General features: G+C 45.6%; 1 protein-coding gene across 1 annotated transcript in view; it reads right to left on the minus strand.

The window, feature by feature from the left end:
* LOC147730367 (NAD(+) hydrolase SARM1-like) overlaps positions 1-24,753 on the minus strand; it is a 200,787-nt gene that overhangs the window by 14,445 nt on the left and 161,589 nt on the right. Inside the window, exon 8 of the mRNA XM_086955172.1 lies at positions 6,784-6,905. Within this exon, the coding sequence (XP_086811298.1) occupies positions 6,784-6,905 (122 nt within the window). The remainder of the gene's footprint in view (positions 1-6,783; positions 6,906-24,753) is intronic.

Here is a 24,753-nt window from a genome sequence, read left to right on the forward strand (position 1 = left end):
AGGATTACATTAGAAGGAAACATTAGAAGGAAACAAGGAGGCTCAATTGGTTAGTGCATGGCCTGTAATACACCAGTTTGTAGAGATATTTACACATGGGAATACAGTTGAAAGCAGCACTGTACAAGAAAATTGTGACAACCCAAAGGCACTTGGTGACAAGGTGATATATATACAAGTGAAAGGTGGCGACGCAAGTGAGGTGAACAGCGTGAACGGCGCAAGGTGACAAAGTTATGTACAATGGTGGCTCAATGGTTAATAAATTATAGTCCTTTGTAACATATTAGATCATCGTTATGAGCCAAACGTAATATTGCGCCAAACAATTGCGCTGTAGTGTCGACGGCGTTTCGATCCACAATGGTTTGGGATCTTCTTCAGGACAGGGTTGACGAGTTGGTATAGTGCTGATGTTTGAAAAGACGCTGGTCCAGAATGTACCTATGGCGTCAGGGCGCGGTAGAATCCAAGTGAAAAATAAAATTTGTAAACAGTATGGATCTCCGGGAATTCGAGATTGCCAGAGATTCACACGATGAAGTTCCGACCTGCGGCGGAATGAACTGCAGACCCGGTGGGATTCAGGTCCCCGCAGCAGCTAAGATTCATTCAGACGCTGCTCCTCGTCCATTCCGGCACGGACGCCATTACAACCCAGATACACCGATTCTCTGGCGATCTCGATCGTCGACACTACAGCGCAATTGTTTGGCGGAATATTACGTTAGGCTCATAACGATGATCTAATGTGTTACAAAGGACTATAATTTATTAACCATTGAGCCACCATTGTACATAACTTTGTCACCTTGCGCCGTTCACGCTGTTCACCTCACTTGCGTCGCCACCTTTCACTTGTATATATCACCTTGTCACCAAGTGCCTTTGGGTTGTCACAATTTTCTTGTACAGTGCTGCTTTCAACTGTATTCCCATGTGTAAATATCTCTACAAACTGGTGAATTACAAGCCATGCACTAACCAATTGAGCCTCCTTGTTTCCTTCTAATGTAATGCTCCTTGCATAGATAACTACACTGCCTTTCAATTTGTTACCTATTGGGACATTGTGTTCTCTATACACCTCTGTAGGGAAGCCTGCAAAGAATTTGGGGGTGAGGTTTGACGAGAGCCTTTCCTTTTCAAACCATATCAAGAAGCTGACCGGCAATTGTTTCGGTTTCCTCAAGACGCTGAGGAAGTTCTTCCCTCTCCTTCCCCAGGCAGCAAGAGAAATAGTCAACTGTGCACTCATTCTGTCCCGGCTAGATTATGCCGATGCTTTTTATATTAGCATTCCGGGCTACTCGCTGAGAAGCTCCAGGTGGTCCAAAATGCGGCGACCAGACTTCTTCTGGGTATCTCCGCCTAGAGCAGGGTGCGGCATCACCTGCACTCACTACACTGGCTTCCTGTGGCAGAATAGGCGAAGTCCAAATCATTGGTTTGGGCCCACCGTGCTCTACATGGCCTTGGCCCACTCTATCTACACAAACGGTTCTCTTTTTATGTGCCATCTAGACATTTGCGCTCTACGTCCCTTTGCCTTGCTCAGGTTCCCCGATTAAAATACCAGAGGCTAGGAGGCAGTTCATTTGTAAGGAAGACCGCTGTAGCTTGGAATGCACTGCCCCTTGCCCTTCGTAATATTAAGGAACCAGCAGTATTCAAGAAAAACTTGAAAACACAGTCAAGATCCGAAGGAGCAGCGCCGGCGGCCGCTCCTTCAGGTATCTAGCCCGAAGCTTTGGAACTCTATTCCTCCGGGAGCTCGGTCCACTTCTGATCATATGCTGTTTCGTAAACAGATCAAAACTTGGCTGTTTTCCTCTGTCTAACTCACTTTGTTGCTGTGCTGTCCTGCCCTCTGGTACGTTCATAAGCGCTGGGACGCCCCGTTGCTGGGGTAGCCATGCGCTATAGAAGCAGGTTTAACATAACATAACATAACATAACTTCTTTTCACTTAAACAGACACCCTCTACCTTTTTGGCATCGCGCCAGGACACTCGTGAGTATCCACGCACGCTACAAATTAAAATAACATAACATAACATATGGGTTTTCAGAAGATGCATGTGGAGTGTGTTGAAACTTGTGGCGATAGCCACACTTGAAGCCATTCTCAATTTGTATTAAATACGTACCTACTTAGAATAGAGGTTTGGAGAGAGAGACAGAGAGACAGCAGATGTGAATTGCATGATTACTTCAGGGCATTCCAGGCATCATTTGCACTGAATCAGACATTTGGGTGTGGAGATGAAGAGAAAGAGGGACAATGTAACGCTTAGTCAGTGTTCCCTGCCCTTTCCTGACCCATCCTTCAATGGAAAGGCTACCCCTGAAACGTTCACAGGTAGTTAACTGGGGCAGCCTCTCATTCTTTGGCATCCTGGTTTTGGGTCTTAACAGGAGATTCTAAACTATACAACATCTTCCTGCTAGCACCTTGCAATAATGACTTTGGCTGAACCAATCTGAGTGGAATAAGCAAAACGGCAGAACTGCCATGAATCAGTCTCAGAGCAAACTGTTGGAATCCACAACTACTGCTTTCAACTTTATTATGATGATGGGGCAGAAACCTCTGGTGTCAAGATTTCTGCACCACTCCCAATAAGGAGTGAGATCTGGGTGACTCGAGTGTGCCTGGTGCTTGTGCTGTACAGGCGTTTCTGAAGATTTTCTAGGTTCAAAAGGGAAATCCCACAAAAAATATGCTAGTGTCTAGAAGTAAGACTTTCCCAACAACTTAGGACCACAGTCAGCAGTTGCACCGGAATGAACTGTGCCTAGGAAGGGAGTCTACTGTTCACAGATGAGGGCAACAGATGTCGTCTCACTCACCATTGCAACTGGAGTGGGTTTCTAGATTTATCTGGACCAGAGGAAGATCCCGAGGAGCAAGATTCCCCTGACAGCGAGCAGCACAACTGCCACACAGCTGCAGCAGCGGTGCGTTCATTGGGGCGTAGGGGCGGAGCCTCACCAGCCACAATGGCCCCGCATCGCGGCCGCCGGATGTAACAATAATTGTGTAAAGTAAACTAGCAATCAGGAATCAGCTGCGTGAATTGCAAAGGGGGCGTGGCCTGCTGCAGCCTGAGTGACAGTCCACACACTCAGGCTGCAGCAGACCGCCGCTGGGTAACTTACAGTGCGCATGCTTGGGAAAGTTTTCAACTTTCACAAGCATGCGCACTGTAAGTTCCCAACAGGACCCAGGGGTGCTTGCTCGCCTGCCACAGCCCGGGTTTCCAAAGGGCGACAGGGCGAGCAGCAAAAGTGACCCCCTAGCCAATCCTGGCGCTGCATGCAGCTCCAGGATTGGCTGGTCAGCCTCGCGGCATCCATCATTGGATGCCGCGCACTCTCACTCTCTCGGAACAGGAAGCCGCGGCCCTCGAGGCGAAAGAGAGTGAATCTCAGGGAGGACGAGAGGTGTCGGGACTCGGGGATAGATAGACCGGTCCCATACGTCGTGGCCACGCTTTCCAGTTATCACAGTACCTGACACCATCAGGTAAGGTTCGCGTTATATGGGGTCACAATAATAACCGATTGGCTGAATCAATACAGACCCAGTATGGTAACGCCACGTGAAAGTTCCCCGCCTGGCACCCAACCACAGAGCTAGCTGCTCGAGCACAGCCAACAACATCGTAGGGCAAGTCTCCCCTATGCGCCAAACTCAGCCATGGAAACTCATTATTATCAGCCCAGTATTTTACTCAGAGACTACACGGCCAACTTTCTACAGGAAATGTGTGTGAGGGAGTTGGTGGCAAGGTGAATTACTCAATGACGAAATGTAAATCATGTTGCTCACTCGATCTCCCCTATTTTACATCATGCATATATCAAAGAAATGTTGAGTTAGACAAATCATTTACCGCCGTAAAACAACCGCTGATGCCTCGCTTCACATGTCAATGTAATACATTCCGACTTCGATAAAATGCTGTGTTCACGCTAGTGCTTCGTTTGCCAGGTTCTTCCAAGATGTGCTGCTTTTTTGTTTGTCTCCCTTGCATTTGAGGGTTCGCATTTCATTACCCGCTCGACTGTTTCTTTTCAGCGTTTCATTTTAATTAGCGGACTTCTGATTAGCCATGTTGGAGGGGACCTGAGGGACACTCCGAACACCAAACATACCAACAGTCAGAAACTCACTGCAGCCTGGCCTAATTAGAGCCACCCATGTGCTTAAGGCGACGTCATGCCACATACCGCCGTCGAATGTGCAGTTTTCTGTCTGTTTTTTACTTACTCCATTTTCTCCCTCCCTGATTTGTTCATAGAAACCGTCACCGTGGCAAACTAGAGAGCAGTTTTGTATTTATGTGCACCTGTTAGGACAGCTTTGGCTTTCTGTGATCCCGTTTGTGGAAAGACCTAACGTGTCCTCTGGGAGGTTTATTAGACACAGCTGGAGGGCAGCGCAGATCTCTGAGCTGCAGCCGCCTAACTAGTTTGGGTTGTCAACGCTGTCTTTGCGTTTATTATGGAGATTGATTCACAGTATGCGTGAAGTAATATTGCAGTGGTCGCTTGATTTGGAGTGCTGAGAAATATTTTATAATTTCTTTGACCAAGAGGTTTGACTGACAGAGGGTCTATGGTGGCTGGTCCCTCGTTCATGTGCACCCACTTTGTAAAAAATATTTTGTAACAAAACAAAGACATTGAACTGATAAATGCTGGTTTGACTACCTCCCGTCGTTTGTAGGTAATTCGCTTGTTTAGCGCATATGACTATGCACATCAATACCAGTTTGCATCAGGCTGCATATCCATGTGCACATTTTTGCCGGCGTGAGCAAGTTACAGTGCACAGGGCGCCGTGGGGCATACCTAGACTGTAATTGTAGCTACGAAGAAAGGACAAGGAAAGACTGATAATGGGAATGCAGAGGGAACAATTTAGCTAGATAAAGAGTGTGTGCACCTAACCAGACCTGGGGGAAAAAGAAAGAGAGGAAGGAAAAGAAAGGAAGGAAGACAGGCATGCGTGCATGCATTTAGGTCAACAGAGAGAAGAATGGAACTGCAAACACTGATAAAAAGAAAAAAAAGGTGGTACAATAATGAGATGTTTAAGCTGGCTAGAGTACAAGAGTCAATAGGATAAATCTGAAGAGGATGCGAGAAGGGGAGAGATAAAGAACGGGGTTGAGATGGTGAAGGAGGTAGGAGGGAAGTGCAGAGCGAGAGGGGAGAGAGAAGGAAGAGGCCGGAAAGAATGAGAAGTGCAGCAACGGATAGAGAGAGGAGTGGGAGAAAGAAGGAAGGCACAGGAGAGAAGAGACGTGCAGAGGCAGAGGGGGGTGAGAAGAACGAGCCATAGTGAAGAGGGAAGTGCAAAGAGAGAAAGAGAGAGAGAGGCAAAAAGAGTAAGAAAAAAGTGAAAGAGGGGACTGGTGAGAATGAGAAGTGGAGAGAGAGAGAGAGAGAAGGGGTGAGAGTGTGGGGAGAGAAGGAAGAGGTATGAGAGAAGAGGGACTTGCTGAGAGAGAGGGGAAGAGAAGGGCAAGCAGGAGAGAAGTAGAACGTGCTGAGAGAGAGGGAAATAGACCTTAATGAAGAGTGAAGGAGGAGACGGGATAGAAAAGGGACGTAGATAGAGAGGGGAGAGAGCGAGAGCCTAAGTAGTCCAATTAGGAGAGTTTACTACGAGAACATAGAGAATAATGTAATAACTGCACTTTCACAATTGCTTTATTAACCTTCCTGCTTTCTCAAATTTGCTTGAAAATGCACGATTTGTCTTCTTTTTTTTCAAAATTTTGGGGTTTGGGCTCGCGCGCTGCGCACGCTCGCTACGGTGCGGTATGCAAATCACATTGCGCCCCACCATTTTCAAATGTCACCCACCGCCCCTGCACAGCTGCACCGCTACTGGTACTGATGATCCCTACAGTCCCCTGATCAGTGCTTGCTGTTGTATCTACCTCGAATCCAAGCCAACATCAGTTTGGCTGGGAAGAAGAAGCAAGTCTAGTCCCACTCAGTGGGCTTTGCAAGGCTCACACCTCCTAAAGCTGTGAGGTTCACAACAAACTGCAGGTCAGGTCTGCGTAAACTAAAACTAAAGACAGAAAGGTTCTGAAACTATGACCCGAAAGGGGTATGAGCGAATAGGAGAACACTCATTTATTTTTGGGTTTTGGAAACAATAACACTTGAGTCAGTAGGGTGAACTGAGTAACAGGCTCAATTATAAGGACAATTCCCCAGAGACTCCCCTTGAAGGGCTAAGGGCCATGGACATTACCTCATAAGACCTATCCATTAGGTCATTTGTATTGGTACCAGTGATTTTAACCATTATAAAAGGCTCAGTGGTAGAATTTACATCAGCCAATGTATCCTCACTGCTACAGTGAACTTCCTCCCACAGGTTCTATGGATATGGTCTCAACCTTCAAAAAATACCCTTCTAAGTCTCAACCTTCAGTGAACAGAACAGCAAACGTGCAATACAGTAAATCCCAAAACTTGCAGACAATTTCCTGCCACAGCTGCAGGCCTTTGACCCCTTCTGCTCCACACACCCTTTATTTCCTATATACTACTCCCACCAGAATTTAATACATCCCTTCTCATTTACCTTCTATCATGAATCCCACTCCGTTTTGTCAGTGAAACCCCGAATCATTAATAAGTTCTCCTCACCACCCTGCCACTCTCTGTATGTGAATGATTCCCAATCCTGACCTATCAGAAGTCAATAGTGTACACATAGCATGCACTTTAAAAATTTCACAGGATACACACTTAATGCCATTGAACTTTAGAACGGCCCTCATGTCTTCTGGGAGACTCAGCGGATCCGGCCACTCAAAATGGTCAGTCACAGGAACAATATTCTTCCCACATTCCAAGGCAGTGGCAATTTCCTGAAAAAGATTAAAAAAACATGATACTGTTATTGGTTATGGTATGTGTTATAGCGTAAAAGTAAACCAAGAGGGCATCCTGGTGCAGAAGCAGGCGCTGATGGGCCAAGCCATGGTCGGGGCTAGGTGAAGAGCCAGTTCTTCAGTTACTTGCTAAATTCAAGAATTGAAGAGGTGGCTCAGAGGGGGCGGATCAGATCAGGATTTCACATTTCCTTTGCAAGATCATTAATGTATCTCTCCAGAGCAATCCTACCTCCCACCTCCCGGATTCCAATTGCCAACCAATTGAAATCATATGTTCACTAATCCAAAAAAGGGCTGGCTTCAAATCCCAAAAAATATAGCAGTCTCATCTTTCTCAGGCCATATACAGTAACCCCTTGGGACTTGGCCCGGAGAAGAGCACTCCCTGTCACTAAACTTGGAAATATATCTTCCTTGGTCTCACTAGTCTGAAGGTCAAATCACTGACAAAAGAATTCAAACACAGGCAAAGCCTAAATACCTGTATGCACATTCAAACTCTGGAAAAGGCCTGTATACCCCCCTCAACCAATGGCGTGGGCACAAAACCCTGGCACATTGTATGTGCTACCATAAGCATTTACAGACAGATGCATGTCTGACCGAGTATACATGCCACCAGCACAGGAAGACATCCACAAGCTTTGGCCCTGTGAATGCGATCTCTGGGTCTCTAGCTTGAATTGCATTAAGGCTGTCTCAGCCATTTGCCCTTCCAAGTTTGATAACGGAGTACCATGAAATTGAGTAATGTCAAAACGTTACTTACTGATCCTACAAAAAGAAAAACAGCAGTATTATGCGCTGTTTGAAAATACTTTATAATGTTTTGTTATTATTAAGCAATGAATTACCTACAATCTTACACATGCAATGATCTGTCGGACAAAACTCTAGAAAAACAAATACAAGGTATGCAATCCATGACCACTGACAGACATTAACACACTTAACACAGGTTACACTCCCACAAGTATCTCCCACAAGATCCAGTACATTGTGTACATCCTTTAAGTACTGCCAGTCTCAAAAACACTGTGGCACATTTTATAAATTCAATCAAACATTGGCAGACCTCCACAATCTCTGATAAGCGGTATAAAAGCTCTGAAGCAGTGGACAGAACTTCAGATGTCTTGGAACAAGGTATTTATTCCCTCAATAATTAGCAGAGGCTGGCAAGATATGACTTAGGGTACACCCTATCAAACAAATACATGGCTCCCTTCAATATTACATATACATAAATATATGTTACAATATATACAAGAGGTAGTGGTGGCATATACGGTAGCATATCAATTCCAAGCAACATATGTATTTATAGTTTTCTGTAGAAGATTACCAGTGTTGGTGCCCCTCAAGGTAACAGAAAGACACCCCTCCTACCACGGATGTCACTACACAGAAATTCAGCCGAACTCCCATGCTAGGCTAAACAGAACAACTTTACCTCGGCACTCTCAAATTTCACATCTCTATTCATGAATAGTAAAACATATTGATTTATTAAAAACCCAATGTGGCAGCTCACAGGAAAACCAGTCTAGAAAATCAATTCTGCAAAACTTTATTACTCAATGACAACATTGCCACTCTGCTTCATCCGAGTCCTCCAAAAAATTGTGAAAGAAATGGGGCAGTGTAGGAATACCCCAACCCCCTAACCTTGGTCATGGGGTCCCAGAGGGACCCTACCAGTAGAAAAAGCATTTAAAAAAATGTTGCTTCAAAATTGTGAAAATGCATGAATTTGCAGCAATTTAAAAAACAAAAACAAGCGAGTGGACCTGGGCTTGTGTTTAATCAAGCCCCCAGATAGGCCAGGTTTAGGGGACATGTCAGTGTTTATAAAAAAAACAGGAGGGGCTGCATGTTTAGGAAAAAATTAAAAACTTACCTTTTTAGCAGGTAGCTCCTGGGGGAGGGGGGGATGGCAACTGCTCACTTATCATAGCGCGGGGACACGCCTTCTGGCGTCACCAGGCGCTTTAAAAATGTCCAAATAAATAAATAAATGTGGGGCCCCTCCCACGGCCTTTTTATGCCCCGGGTACCACCACCTTCCCGAGGCTACATAAACATATTGGGGGGACCGCGTGGACCCCTCCCCCCCCAGGCGCTGGAGACCACCATCTCCCCGGGGCTGTATTTTTTAAAAAAGGAGGGGTGCCCAGGGACTTCCTCCTCGGAGACCACCACCTTCCAAGGCTCAATAAATCAAAATGAAGAGGGTCCAGGCGAACCCCCGGCCCTGGGGACAAAAACCTCCCTGGGGCCAATTGCTTTTGAAAAAAAGCAAGGAGGACTCTCAGCCTCCCTACGGGACCATATACGGTGTCGGAGAACACTACTTTTACAGAGCTGGCTCGTGAAAAACAAAGGAAGGGATCGGCACGGCCCCCTCCTGAACCCATATATGGCCCTAGGGACCACCGCCCCCCAGGGCTGGCTCCTGCCAAGGCCCGGGGTGCCCACCCCCGGGACATATCGGTTTGCTTTTGCTTGGCGGGAACTTTGACAGCTCTTGCCAAGCAAAAGCAAACGCTCTGATTCCAGCAAGCGGGAGTTGTCAAACCACTCCTGCTTGCCAGAAGAGGAGTTTTCATCTCTTTCCCTGCCTGCAGACATGCCGGCAGCAAAAGGGAGTAAACTATTGCTCTCGCATGCAGGGATCTGCAGTTCCAGCAGCTCCCTGTGTGCAACAGCAATGTCCTCTCCCACAGGAGCCATAGAGCCAGCTAGGACCACAGGGGCCTTGAGGCTCCTTCCTTGGTCCTCTTCCTGCACACTGGGTGCCCTGGGTTTACTCCAGGGGACCCAGGAGACATGGCTGGGCCCTAGGAAATGGGGTCCCCGGGGCCGAAAACGTGCTAGGGAGAGGGGTCATGCAGTCCCACTTCCCCATTGGGCCCTGGGGGACAGGGTCCCAATCGCCGAAATTGGCCAGGGGAGGGGGGCTGTGCAGCCTCCTTCCCCCATTAAGTTTTTGCAGGACTGTTTTGGCCCTAAAGCTCATTTCACAGAAATTAAACCTCAATGTGAGGCACTTACAAATATAAACAAAGCAGATGCCTTCATTAAAGCTCCACTTCTGCAAAGGATAAATCATTCTAACTCCTGGGTATGGCAAAGGAAAAGCAAGCGTGTTTTCTCGGCTATTCCATATTGAAAAATAATATGAAATCCTTTGTGGAGGTGACTGCATTGTTGATCTATTGGAGCGCAATCTGTATGTGACTGTGATGAGTAGGTTCTTTGTTGTCCAGTCCTGGTGAGAGTAGAGTCCATGGTTTTTCCTTTAAATTACTATGAGTATGTAAATGTGCAAATCACTTGGAAGCTTTGCCCATTTGGCCCGCCCACCTTAGTAGTATGCAAAGGTCTTCCTGCCTTTAGGCAGGATGATGCACAGCTTAACAATCGCCCCCAGCCCATTTCCCACCGATTTTTGTCAGGAGGTCTTGATGCTGGGGAATATGACAACATCTCCACCAAACAAAGAAGCACTTACTACCTATAGTTAAGAAGAAAGACTCTTGTTTGGTGAAGATTTACCTCTTTGTAGTCTTGTTGTCTTCTCTATAGGAGGATTGATGTTATCACATATATCTGGATAATGAAGCACTAGGAACAATCACAATGCCAAAACGCCCACAGGGTCACTAGAGACATTTCCTCATGCTCCATTACGCAGCTGTAGTGCAGCATATGTACCGGACATTTACACAAGGAGGTAGCACTTAGTAATTAACCAGTCGAAAGTACTCTACCTGGGTAGGTATTTTGTGCAAAATTGTGTACTCTTGTTAGATAACAGGGCACATGCGGTTCCTTTGTGTCTGAGTCACTCACGCAGCTACAGACACACCCATACAAAAATTTAGATATCCACTCACACACTCTGGCAGTCACACACCTAGTGACAGGCCCACTCAGACACTGATACACCCACACACCCACTTACAGATACACTCAGACACTCACTCAGACACTCAAGCACCCACTCAGACATTCATGCATCTACTCATAGACCCATACAGTCACTCACAAACCCATTCAGAGACTCACGCACCCACTCACAGACCCACTCAGAAATGTACACCCACTCACAGACCCACTCATGCACCCACTCACAGGCCCACACAGCACTCACAGATCCACTCAGAGACTCACTCTTCCACTCACACACCAACTCAGAGACTAAAGCACACACTCACAGACCCAATCAGACACTCATGCACTTACTCACAGACTGACTCACACACTCAGTTCAGTTCAGTTCATTGACTTTATTCGGATACCTCTCACTGCTCCATCAGGATTCAAGCAAGCCGCTTTCTCACTGCTCCATCAGGATTCAAGCAAGCCAGTAGCTTGTCTCCTTTCTGGTGAAGAATTGGCTTGGTAGTTTAGTCTGCCCTGTTCCCATGATGCACTGGGCCAGGGACAGACTGATTTGCACATAGCCAGGTTCTGAGCTGGGATGGGGCAGTGAGATAAATAACGGTGATGGATCAAGCCCTGATCTTTGGACTGGGTAAGAGTGGTCTGCTTAATTCAGACACTCTGTTCATCACCACCCCCTTTTCTAAATTGGTACCCATAAAAGCACAAATTCATAATAATACACAATCGATCCATACATAAATAAAATTCAAAATACCAAAAATTACAAAATATTCCGTCCTGTTTACAATAACACGATAAAAGGTTTTACATGAGACCATTAAAACATGTTCTCAGTTGTAGCAAAAAAGGCTCAAAAATCCAACATGGACCTACGTGCTCTAATTGCAATTCTAAGAAAAGTGCATGTGCGAAAAATCAGATCTTCATCATTTAGGGTTATTATACACGGATAGGCCTCATCCAAACTAATAGGTCGTCTCTTTTTAAAATAAGGATTTAAAAGCCACTTGGAATATTTAAGATAGTACTTACAGAAAAATAAAAAGTGCATAATTGATTGATCACTCCTCCCATCACAAGAGCATGGCGTTTGATTGAGATTTGGGTGGTGACCAAGAGGAAAACAAAGTGCAAATCTAATCGTACCGGCTCTTAGTTGACATAATAAACTCCTCTCCCATCGGCTCATTGGTAAGGTAAGATATATATGCAGCGGGTAACAGTGTTGTTCAATAAGCATATAGTTCCAACATATAGTCAACACCCGCTCAGTCCACAGACACTCCATCGAACTCTGGAACCTACTCGACACTACATCGCAGGACGTCGCCTTCCTTACAGAAACATGGATGAACGCCTCATCAGCCCCCGACATCGCCATAGCCATCTCGGACACCTACAAGATCATCCGAAAGGACCGCATCAACCAATCAGGAGGAGGCATCGCCATCGTCCATAAGAACACCATCCGCATCACAACCAGCTCCGACGACAACCTCACTACCGCCGAACACCTTCACTTCCAGATTCACACCGACCCCAAAACCACACTCAGAGGCACCCTTATCTACAGACCCCCAGGACCACGCTCACAATTCAGTGAAGACATCGCCGACTTCATCAGCCCACATGCCCTCCCATCCGAGAACTACATTCTACAGGGAGACCTCAACTTCCACCTGGACAAGAAAAACGACAACAACACCACCACCCTCCTGGACAACCTAGCCAATCTCGGACTCAAACAACTCGTTGACACCCCCACCCACTCGGCCGGACACACGCTTGACCCTATCTTCACCTCCAGCAAGTACATCTCCTTCGAACACACCACAGCCCTCCATTGGACGGACCACAGCTGCGTTCACTTCCACTACAAAAAATCCTCGACCCATAACCCTCCAAAACCAATTCCCCGAAGAAACTGGAACAAAATCACCACCGACCAGCTCTTCTCATCGCTTCAACAAAACCCCCCTACCAATTCATCGGATCCTAACCAAGCAGCCACCAACCTCACACAATGGATCACCCACAGCACAGACGAACTAGCACCCTTGAAAAACCACCTAATCAAGCAAGGCAACAAAAAAGCCCCCTATTTCAACGATGACCTTAAGAAATCCAAGAAGCTCTATCGGACTCTCGAGAAAACCTGGAGAAAAAACCCTACCACCGACAACCTGACCTCCCTCAAGAACGCCACCCGCAAACACCACCAACTCATCCGATCCACCAAGAAATCAGCATTTAAGGATCGACTTGACAACAATGCCCAAAACAGCAAGGAACTTTTCAACATTGTCAAAGAATTCACTAGCCCCTCCGCAGGCACTAACGACATCACCCCCTCCCAAGACCTCTGCGACTCTCTATCATCATTCTTCCACAACAAAATCGCTGAAATACATAACAGCTTTCAAAACCAGTCCGAAGACCAACCCACTCCACCCACCCCCGAACCAAAACTCCCCTCCCTCTAACAACCTTTGCGCCTGGATCCCAATCACCACTGAAGACACCATCCATCTGATGAATTCCATCCACTCAGGATCGCCTACCGACCCTTGCCCCCACCACATCTTCAACAAAGCAGACTCCATCATCGCACCCCATCTCCGAGACGTCATCAACTGCTCCCTCAACACTGCTACCTTCCCGGAAAACTGGAAATATGCCAAACTCCTCGAATCCAACAAATCCCTCGACTCTTCTCAATCAGGCTTCCGAGCCAAACACAGCACCGAGACCGCCCTCATCGCAGCTACAGACGACATCCGAACACTACTGGACAACGGAAAAACAGTTGCTCTCATCTTACTTGACCTCTCCGCAGCCTTCGACACAGTCTGTCATAGCACCCTCATACAACGCCTCAGCAACATCGGTGTACAAGGAAAGGCATTGGACTGGATCACATCGTTCCTCACCGGAAGAACCCAGAGAGTCCGCCTCCCCCCTTTCAAATCAGAGGCCACCGAATTAATTTGCGGCGTCCCACAAGGATCATCACTCAGCCCCACCCTCTTCAACGTATACATGAGTCCCCTCGCATCCATCGCGCGCCAACACAACCTCAACATCATCTCCTACGCAGACGACACCCAGCTGATCCTCTCCCACACCAAAGACCCAAACATCGCCAAAACCAACTTACACGCAGGAATGAAAGAAGTAGCCGAATGGATGAAGAACAGTCGTCTAAAACTAAACTCGGACAAAACAGAAGTCCTCATCTTAGGATCTTCCTCCTCTGCCTGGGACGACTCATGGTGGCCACCGGCCCTCGGAACCGCACCCACACCTACAGACCACGCACGTAACCTGGGCTTCATCCTGGACTCCTCACTCTCGATGACCAGACAAGTCAGCGCCGTCTCATCATCCTGCTTCAACATCCTACGAATGCTCAAAAAGATCTTCCGTTGGATCCCCACCGAAACAAGAAAGACAGTCACCCACGCACTGGTCACAAGCCGATTGGATTACGGCAACACCCTTTATGCCGGAACCACAGCCAAACTACAGAAAAAACTCCAACGCATCCAAAACGCCTCTGCCAGACTCATTTTAAACATCCCTCGGCAAGCCCACATCTCCGACCACCTGAAAGACCTCCATTTGCTCCCTGTCAACAAGAGAATAACGTTCCGTCTCCTCACCCACGCACACAAAGCCCTCCACGACCTGGGACCGGAATGCCTCAACACGCGCCTATCTTTCTACACCCCCTCCCGCCAACTACGATCATCCAATCAAGCCCTCGCCACTATTCCGCGCATCCACAGATCCACCAAGAGGGAAGATCCTTCTCCTACTTGGCGGCTAAAACCTGGAATTCTCTCCCCGCCCACCTCCGCCTCACTCAGAACCACCTCTCTTTCAGAAAGCAACTAAAAACCTGGATATTCGATAAGTAAATCACCACCCTCCCTCAAGCCCTTGAGACCCTCTGGGTGAGTAGTGCGCTATACAAATTTTGGAACTTGAACTTGAACTATAGTTATGCACAAGTATTTTCCCAGATTCTAAAACATTTCGCTCCTTGTTATATAAAAAATAAAAGGCATCCCGCAGTTCCTTTTTTGGGACTGCTTCAGCTAAGCTGGGATCTAAGAAAATGTGCTCTCTATTGATGCTGCGCAAACTTTGTTGCACGCCTCTTAGCCATGGAATTTCCAGCCCTTTGTCACACTTTAAACAATCAGTAACAATCTGTTGGGTCAAAGAAGTGGCCGGGTTCTTCCACACCGACAGCCAGAAAAGTGCCGGTCGTGCTCGGACAAAATCAGATATAAAATTGATGTTAAGTTCCTTGTGGCATATATATTGTGGGGTCGATATTGGGATACCCAACAGTTTCCTACAGAACCTGTTTTCTTCCTGGTGGATACCTATACTTTTCGCTAGGCCCCAAATCTCGGCACCATATGTGGCCACTGGGATACACTGAAGTTTATAAATTTTCTGAACTGCTAAAATATCACCGGTGGCTTTAGGGCAAGGCAAACTCAGGATTGAATTAATGGCCTTTGAGAACTTGCTCCTGGAGTGAGCTAAATGCTCACTCCAGGAGCCGTTCGCCGCAAAGACCAAACCCAGATAGACAAATGATCGTATACTGGTCAATTTTTGACTGTCTACTGTAATGGTGCCTATTTCTTGCTTTCCTGGTCCACTACACATTAAAAATGATTTCTTAAAATTGACCCCTAAGTCTAACCCATTCATGTACTTATTAAAATTATGGACCAAGATACGCAGGGAATTTGGGGTGCGGCCTATGAGGACAGCTTCATCTGCGTATAAAAGCACAGGGATAGGGTGCCCAGTAATTTTTGGGACATCCTGGGTAGCTGTTTTCAAAAAGCTGTTCAGCCCATTGATATAGATAATAAAAAGTAGGGGGGCCAGAACACAACCCTGTCTGACCCCCCTGCATACATCAATTGCCCCTGAAACCTCGCCTCCCATACCAATCCTCACTTGAGCCTGGAGATCTTTAAAGAGATACACTAAAATGTGTACCAACGGCTCTTCCAGCCCTCCTGCCAAGAGGATTGTCCACAGCTTTGACCTATTTACGAGGTCAAAGGCTGTCGACAAATCCATGAATGCCATGTAAATCGGGGACCTCCGTGCAATGGTTTATTTCCCAACAACCAAATTAAAGTTGAGGTATTGTTAAACTGTTCCCACCTTGCTCGGGAAGCCCAACTGGCATGGTTCTAGAATATCATTTTCTTCTGTCCAGGTTAGGATTTTGTTATACAGAACTCGCCCTAGAATTTCTAGGGTATTGTCTATTAGGGATATAGGTCTGTAGTTACACGGCTGGGACCTATCTCCTTTCTTAAAGATCGGTACTATTATACTCTTGGCCCATGTCACTGGTATGTTTGCGAGAGTAAGGCTAATAAAAACATTCAGTAGCAATGGGGCCCAGAAATCAGGGACCCACTTGATTAAATCAATTGGGAGCCCTTCTGGCCCCGGGACTTTATTCCCAAGACTTTGTTTGATGGCTTCTTTTACTTATAATATACTTATCTCTATGGGAACCAACCTTCCGGGAACAAAACTTTCTGCCCCTGATGGTGGTGTGTCATATATTGCTGAAAAATGTTTGACCCAGGCATCACTAGAGATGTTACAGCTGATCGGGGTTGATAAGCGGCCCATAGATCGAAGGCCCCTTACTGCTGCCCAAAAGATATTACCTTTTTTTTGACTGGCCGCCACAGAGAGGGTTTCCCAGCGTTCAGTCAGGAGGCCCTTCTTTTTGCCTGCAACCCCCTGTTACACTCCTTTCTGGCCTGTTGAACATCCTTTGCGCACCTTGGAATAGCTAATAATGCCCTACGTAAATTCCTATTTGCCAACATACATTCATGGTTAAACCATCTGGGGGTGCTTTCTTTTTGGGTTATGGGTTTTGGTAGAAGGTTTTTAATCACTTGGCATAGATTAGTAAAGTCCTGAATTATCACTGTGTGTGGGGATTGCAGTAAGAGGCAAGAGTCAATAAGATGCATGTTTTCCTTAACCAATTCCCTAAACACTTTGCAGCTATCGACCGCCTTCCAGTGCAGTCTCAGATTGTCAGTTGATGGCGTCAGGTTTGTAGCCCCGCATTCTATCTGAAAGACTGGTCTAGCGGTGGAATTCAACTGTATTTTAATGGGATTATGGTCTCCATAATGTGATGCAATAACTTCTGCTTCCCTAAATTGATCTTCTAGTAAGGGGGATATAAAAACAAAGTCTATCGTGGAGCTACAGCCCCTACCCCTAAATGTTGGATGCATATGGTTGTTTGCTTTTGGCTCGCCCACCAAATCCATGACATTAACTCACACACTCATGGAGGCAGTCACAATCCCACTCAGACACTCTCACACCCACTCACAGACCCACTGAGATGCTCACTTAGACACTCATGCACACATTCAGACACCCACCCAGACAATCACACTCCCACTCCCAGACCCACTCAGACACTCATGCACCCAGTGAGACCCTTTTGAAAGAACAGCCAGAACTACACAGACACTCGCAAACCCACTCAAACATCCATTGAGACTAGGCCTGGGCGTAGGACTACGTAAGCTTGCGTAGTTTGCGCAACTACGCGCTACGCAAATTGCACATAGCACAGTGCAAAAATGAGTAGCATAACGGGCATTTTTTGCTTGCTCGTGGTCCTCAACGTCAAGTTGGCGACCGCGAGCGAGCAAAATAACATCCTTGCGAGACTTTTTCCTCATTCGCGATCAGCAACATCAAGATGCCAATCACAAGCGTAGAAAATAAACCTCCCAGCGAGATTCTCAACGCGGGGATATCAGGTTTCTCATTGCGAGTGGTCGCGTAAGCTCGCGACCGCTCACGGTGAGAAACTACCAGTCCGCGTTGAAAACACTGCCGCTCCAGTACAAATCTACTCGTGCTGCAGAAAATGACCGCTTGCACTGTGCAATCAGTGCGAACAGCATTATGCACAGTGCACTATGCAGTTCACGTAACTACGTGTAGCTTGCGTAGTGCGAAGTGCACTTCGCGTAGCTAAGCATAGAGCTACTAAAGTACGCCCAGGGTTAATTGAGACACTCACACACTCATTCAAATACCCACAGAGATACTATAATCCTGCAGTCACACACTCATTTTCAAAGGTTACAGGTTACAATTAGGAAATAGAATTAAAAAAAAACTTAACAATTGACTTAGAAACCAAAGATTACAGGGACTTTAAAGTTAGGCTCAGATTTTACTTGTACAAAACCATAGACATTTAGCAGTTATATTTACGTGAGCTACCTATAACTTATGCCCCGCAATGCACTGCTTATGACCTCACATATTACATCACTCATGACATGGCTAGTGACATCTCAAATGACATCACTGATGACATCATCCACAGAACCACTAACACACCCATTCACAGACACATACAAGTACTTGCACAACCATTCACTCATCCATAGAGCCACTCACACACGCACTCACTTATACAGCAACTCACAAAACCATTTACTCAACCATACCGCTACTCATACAAGCAGTTACTCATCCATACACCCACTCACACATCCACACACACACACACACCATACAGCCACTCACATACCCACTTATTCATCTATACAGCCACTCACACACCCAGTTACTGATCCATACAGCCTCTTAAAACAGCAACTCACTCACCCATACAAGCACTCACACACCCACTCATTTTGTCATATAGCCACTAAGACACCAGCTCACTCACCCATACAGCTACTTACACAGCCACTCACCCTCCAATATAGCCATTCAAACACTAACTCACACAAACAAACACCCACTCAAACAGCAATTTACACATCCAGTCAATCACTCATACAACCATTCGAACACCCACCCACTCACTCAGCCATAAAGTAACTCACACACCCACCCATACATTCACTCATACAGCCACTTACGCAACCATACAGCCACTCACACAGCTACTCACTCACCAATACAGATACTCACATAGCCACTCACTCACCCATACAGCTACTCATTCACCCACTTAGTCACCTACACACCAACTCGCACACCTATTCGCACACCCACTCAGACACCCAGTTACACAGTCATGCAGCTACTCTCATAATATAGGTTATAAGTAGTATCACTCCTTACTAGTATACTAATTAAAATGTAGTAGCTAAGTATATATGTTTAACAATCATAAACTCTTAGAAAACACTTACACTCACTGGATGATGTCATCAGTGATGTCATTTGAGATGTCATCAGTGATGTCACTGACCATATCATGAGTGATGTGAGGTCATAAGCAGTGCATTGCATGGACAGAAGTAATAGTTAGCTAAGGTAACTATAACTGCTGATTTTCTATGGTTTTGTACGAGGGAAATCAGAGCCTTACTATAAAGTACTTATAGCCGTTATTTTTTTCAGTGAATATAAATATATATATGAAAAAAGTACTTAAGTTAAATATGAAACTGCAAATAAGATTCATTAAGATCAGTTGGGGGAGTGGGAGTAATATGAATATTTAAGATAGCAAATTCCCCAAACTACCAGCTTTGTACCTGTTACCCACGTTGCATAAAGACAGTGAAAATCCCTCTGGTAGACCAATAGTTTCCTCTAGAGGCAGCAGTTTTGAAAATACATCACTTTATGTTGACCACTATCTTCAGTCATTAGTCCAAAACCTACCGTCCTTTGTTAAAGATACGGGTGACTTCCTGCGACAGATTAAAGATGTTGAGTGGAATAAAAACTTTTCATTAATGTGTTAACATAAACAGTCTGTACACTTGCATTCCACACGAGTTAGGCATAAAAGCGTGCCATCATTTTCTGAGGAATAGGTCAATATCATATCTATTCCATATTGGGATGTTGGTTGATATGATGCACACGTTTAACCCAAAATGTCTTTATTTTTGATGGACGGATATATAGGTAAATGCTGGGAACTGTGACGGGCACCTTCTTCGCCACCAGTTTCGCAGGACTGTACCTCAGCTGGTGGGAGGAGCAGGTGGTCAGCAGTATGGACCTGTTCTAAGATCATGTTAAACTGTGGGTCCGTTATATCGCGGGTATTTTCTGTATATGGGACGGAAATATCGATGAGGCCAATGAGTTTTTTTTTTTTACTTTATTTTCCATTTCCATAATACAAAAACTCACAGCATTCACATATGTAGTACTCTGCCGCACCGCAGTAGGTAACTCCACGTTAAATCATAGAATGAACATTGAATACATTTGCCAAGATTGTCTTCCCCACCCTCAAACCGGCTTTGCATCGGTAACTGTCTATCTATGTAACCAGAACACTCAGACAATTCTTTCCAACCCCACAATAATCATCTGAAATCTGAGAAAGTCGAGTCCCCCCCTAAGATGAAATATACATAACAATGGGTGTATCTGAGAGACTTATGCCCACCCTGTAGTGTGTCTTAAACATGTGTGTGGCCTGCTAGCGTCAATAGTTTGTATTTTTTCTGGGGACAAGTAGACCCTCCATAAGAATTTAAAGTGTAACAACCAGTGTCTGCTGTTTAAGGAAAATTTGTGCACAGCTAATGTCCCAGTGTGTGTCTGGAATAGGATGCCCCAAATCCCTTTCCCAAGCCTCCCTGATCTTAGTGTCCTTTCCAGGTACTAGTGCCATACATGAACTATACATTTTTTAAACCAGTCGGGCACGACCCGGGGAAGAAATTACAGTGGTTAACAGGCCAAAGTCATCTGGTGCCAAGGGAAATTCTGTAAATGTAGCCCTAAGCGGGCTTCGCACCCGTCAAAGGATGAATTTGTCCGTACCGTAGCATCACTAAATCTATCCTCCTCGTCTCCGTCAAAGACATAGCCATCTGGAAATAGGTTGCCGATCTTGCTGATTGTAAATTTGGTTTGAGTGAGCTGCACTACTTTTTCAGTCATGATGGGGATCCCTGCAATATTCAAAACTGGAATTTCAGAGTAATGTGGTGTATTAGTGGTTGTGATTCTAACCAATTTTCGCCAGGCCCAACTGGTCGTGGAAATGGGTTGAATGTCTCTAGGGTCTCTTGGAAGGCCATGAGATAATACTGTGTGAAGTTTCGCAGGCAACACCAGATCAATCTTAGGTCTTGAGTAGGGCAACCTTGCATCAGGATGGTACTAGGAGTGTGCAAAGCTGCACGGAGCTACCAAGTAATATATGTGAAAGTACGGATCTCCAAAACCTCCCCTGGCATAAGGCAATGTCATAGCATCCCAGCTGACCCTGGGATTTCTGCCACCCCAAGTTAAGCTAATCAAATGGGACTGAAGTTTAAGAAAAAAGCTGTTGGAAAGCAGAATCAGAATATTATTGAAAAAGGATAAAAACCGACGGAGGACGATCATTTAGAGCAAGGCGACTCGCCCTGCCAGTGAGAGAGGGAGGCGAAGCCATCTTTCGACTTGCTCTTCCAGAGTATGCATCGCTGGACCATAGTTCAGTCTAATTATCTGGTCTGTATCTGTATGGATATGTATCCCTAGATACCGCGTCAAATCGGAGTACCAGTCAAGAGGGAACCCACAGTTCCATCTCTTGGTGTCGGGAGTGATCGGAAAAATCACAGATTTCTCCCAATTGATCCCCAAGCCAGAAAGCACCCCAAAACCAATGATCTCCCTAATAAGGGGTTCAAGGTTCTCCGGGGTGCGTACATAAAGTATAATATCATCCGCGTAGAGAGACACAAACAAAGATCCGGTCTTGAACTGTAGTCCTCTATGAAGATGACATTCTTGAAAGTGCCTAACCAGAGGGTCCATTGCGATAATAAAAAGTAATGTGGCAAGAGGGCACCCCTGTCTGGTGCCCCGAGAATGGTGGAAATACCACAACAATGTACCGTTCAAGCGGAGCCTAGCAGTGGGGTTCTGGTATAGGAGCCCAGTGAGAGCTATAAAACCCTTTGGCATGCCATTTTGCGCCTCACTGTCAAGAAAAAAGGCCATTCCAGAGAATCAAAGGCCTTTCCCGGAGTCAAGTAATATTGCGGCAGCAGGCACCTCCAGTGAAATTCTATGCAGGAAAGCAAATAGCATACTCAGTTTCAGGGCGGTCGAACTATGGGGAATGAAGCCAGATTGAGCTGGGGAAATGATCCGGTCTAATAACAGGGCAAGGCGTGATGCAATCATTTTGGCCAAAATTTTATACTCTAAGTTCAGGAGCGAGAGAGGCCGATATGGTCCACATGACAACAGTATAATTACTGTTTCCCGTAGTGTGGGGGGCAGTTCGCCTTGTTCCAAAATTTCATTATAAACTTCGGGCAAATGCAGTACCAATAGGTCTTTATAAGCCTAATAAATATCTCCAGAAAATCCATCTAGTCCGTGGGCCATGGATCCATTGAGCGCATCTATTGTGCAGGAGATTTCCTCTTTAGAAAAGGGTTCAGCAAGGAACTCCTGCATAAATTGTTCTAGCCAGGCCACCACAATCTCTGCCAGGTAGGTTGCTTGTGCAGAGCCATCATCGTCTCTCCGGGAAGTGTACAGGTTTATGTAGTATGATAAAATTAATCTCCAATTTTTGTTGTGCTCGAGAGAATCTGTCCTTCAGGGGTGCAAATCTCAGTGATATAAGTGCGTCCGGTGTGGGGTTTCAACAGCCTGGACAATGTCCCCCTATCCCCCTCTCCATATCGCCGGGTGTTACTGCATTTGGTTATAAAAGGTGTTTCCCTTTCTGCAACCTCCCTAAATTCTGTCAGTAGGGTCAATCTAGTGCCATATCGTGTGGTGTTGGGTCGTGCAGCCTGCTCCCTATCTAGATCTTCTCATTTTCGCTCAATGCTCTGAGATCTTTTAATACTCCTGCATGTTCAGAAATGCAAAAGCCACAGAGGTAGGCCTAAACAACATCCCAGAGTGTTGCCTAAGTAGCAGCTGAGCACTTGTTTAATTCAAAATATTCTTCAATAGCTACCTGAAGCTCTGCTCGAAAGAGACCATGTAACAGTGCCCGTTCAGGGAATCTTCACTGCCTTTCCACCCCTTCAGGCCTAGGGACCAGCAGCTCCAAAACCACCGGAGCGTGTTCAGAATATGTTCTGGGGAGTAGTTTGATACCTTTGTACTAAGTAGACAAATAACAGTCCAATTGAATCGCAAAGCTCAAACAGAGCTTGGCGCGCTCGTGGCTTAGCATCTGAGGAAACAGAAGAGCTGTCTAAGTTTGGGTCAATTCTTAAATTAAAATCTCCCCCTGTTGTGATCGTAATGAAATATTCCAGATTTATGCCCTTATGTGGTTATAACAAATCATATCCTTATAAAGGCATAAGAATCATATCCATATTTAGTAATAGCCAATGCAATCCAAATACGGCAAGGCTACTTCCTTAGACTCCTAGAAAGTACAACGAGTTCTTTTAACAAACCAAACCTCCAGCAACCTGGGAATTCTCCATGCTTTTGTTTTGTCCTAGAACTCCTGCGAGCACTGAAAGAACGGCCAGTTCTTAGTGACATCTTTTATTGACGTCTTATGTCCAACCTTACGTCAAACACGTCACCTTCCAGGTATAAATATACCAGCGTTTGCTTTAAGCAACACACGGTGCTTTGGAGCAGAGCGGCTATCTACTTATCCGAAGCCCAGCTGATGCGCGTGCCGAAGGAAGCCGCCCCTCCCAATTTGACGCACTGAGAAAGACGCTGTCTTTTTCTCCTGCCGAGAAAATCCAGCTCCAGTGTTTCCCTTGCGGGTTACTGGGAGATTGAGTCCTGAGAGCGAGATACAAGACCTCCTTCATTCTAAAACTAAGGTACGGAGCTGATTAGATCCTTAGAGAATTCTTGAGTCAGATTCTTGGCGAAACTAACTTAACTTAAAAAACTCCTTTACTCCTTCCCACGTACTAGGCCTAGGTTAGGTACACTGGGGTAGGCGTATTTAGAAACATCAGTTGAGTACGTTTAGTCAACTTTTATCATTGTATGTAATTGTATATATTTTATACCTTTTAAGTATCATATGGCTCAGAAACCATATCAATGCTTTTACAGTATTATTTCATAATACTCCTTTTACTGTACGGACTTTACTTTATGATAAGTATTGCAATTGTGGCAATTCACTTCTCTTGCATGAGAAAGAAGACTGCTCAATAAATAACACCTTTTATTGAAAACGCCCGTCTCTCTATTTCTCTGCACTCTGGTGAAACTAAGTATGCACGATTGACTGAGTGAAATAGCTATCTATTGTTTTCACATGACTCTGGAGATATACTCCTAATTCTGGGGGAGCAAAGTTGTCATGTTTATGCGGTTGTCAGAAGCTAATCCCTTCTTGTCTAATCAGGGAAGTTAACTCCTCCCTGTTCATTCGAGAACGTTTCTAGTGACCTCTGAGCTAGCTGGCAAACCTAATTAAGTCTAACATATTCAATAGAGACCTAGTCGACCTCAGTCCTCCGTCTAAACTATCATTTATGTTATTCCAATGCGCAGAGCCTATTGGGGAAATAGGAACTACACTACATGGCGCCCAACGTTTGGTAAGGCGATAATCTAACGCAAGATACTCAGTAACTGAGTAACTCAGTCGTGCTTTTTCACACAGACCCCTTTTTTCCTGTAAAAACTCCAATAGACGTCTGGAGTGGGTGAAAGGTTAATATCCGCCAGAACTTAGTAGGATGAGAATTCTATGTATTAGTTTTGGTTTATTCAACGTTGAAGGATACAGTGTTCCAAAATATTGGGCACCTAATCTTTGTTTCCTAAACACTTGCTCTACAAACTTTCAGTCAGTAAAATGACAGAGAGTGACGACGAAAGGGAGAGAGCTACTTTGGCAGCTCAACTTGTAGCGGACGACACACTTGTCCGA

This window comes from Lissotriton vulgaris, chromosome 2_1 (genome assembly GCF_964263255.1).
Source record: "Lissotriton vulgaris chromosome 2_1, aLisVul1.2, whole genome shotgun sequence".
Lineage (NCBI taxonomy): Eukaryota > Metazoa > Chordata > Amphibia > Caudata > Salamandridae > Lissotriton > Lissotriton vulgaris.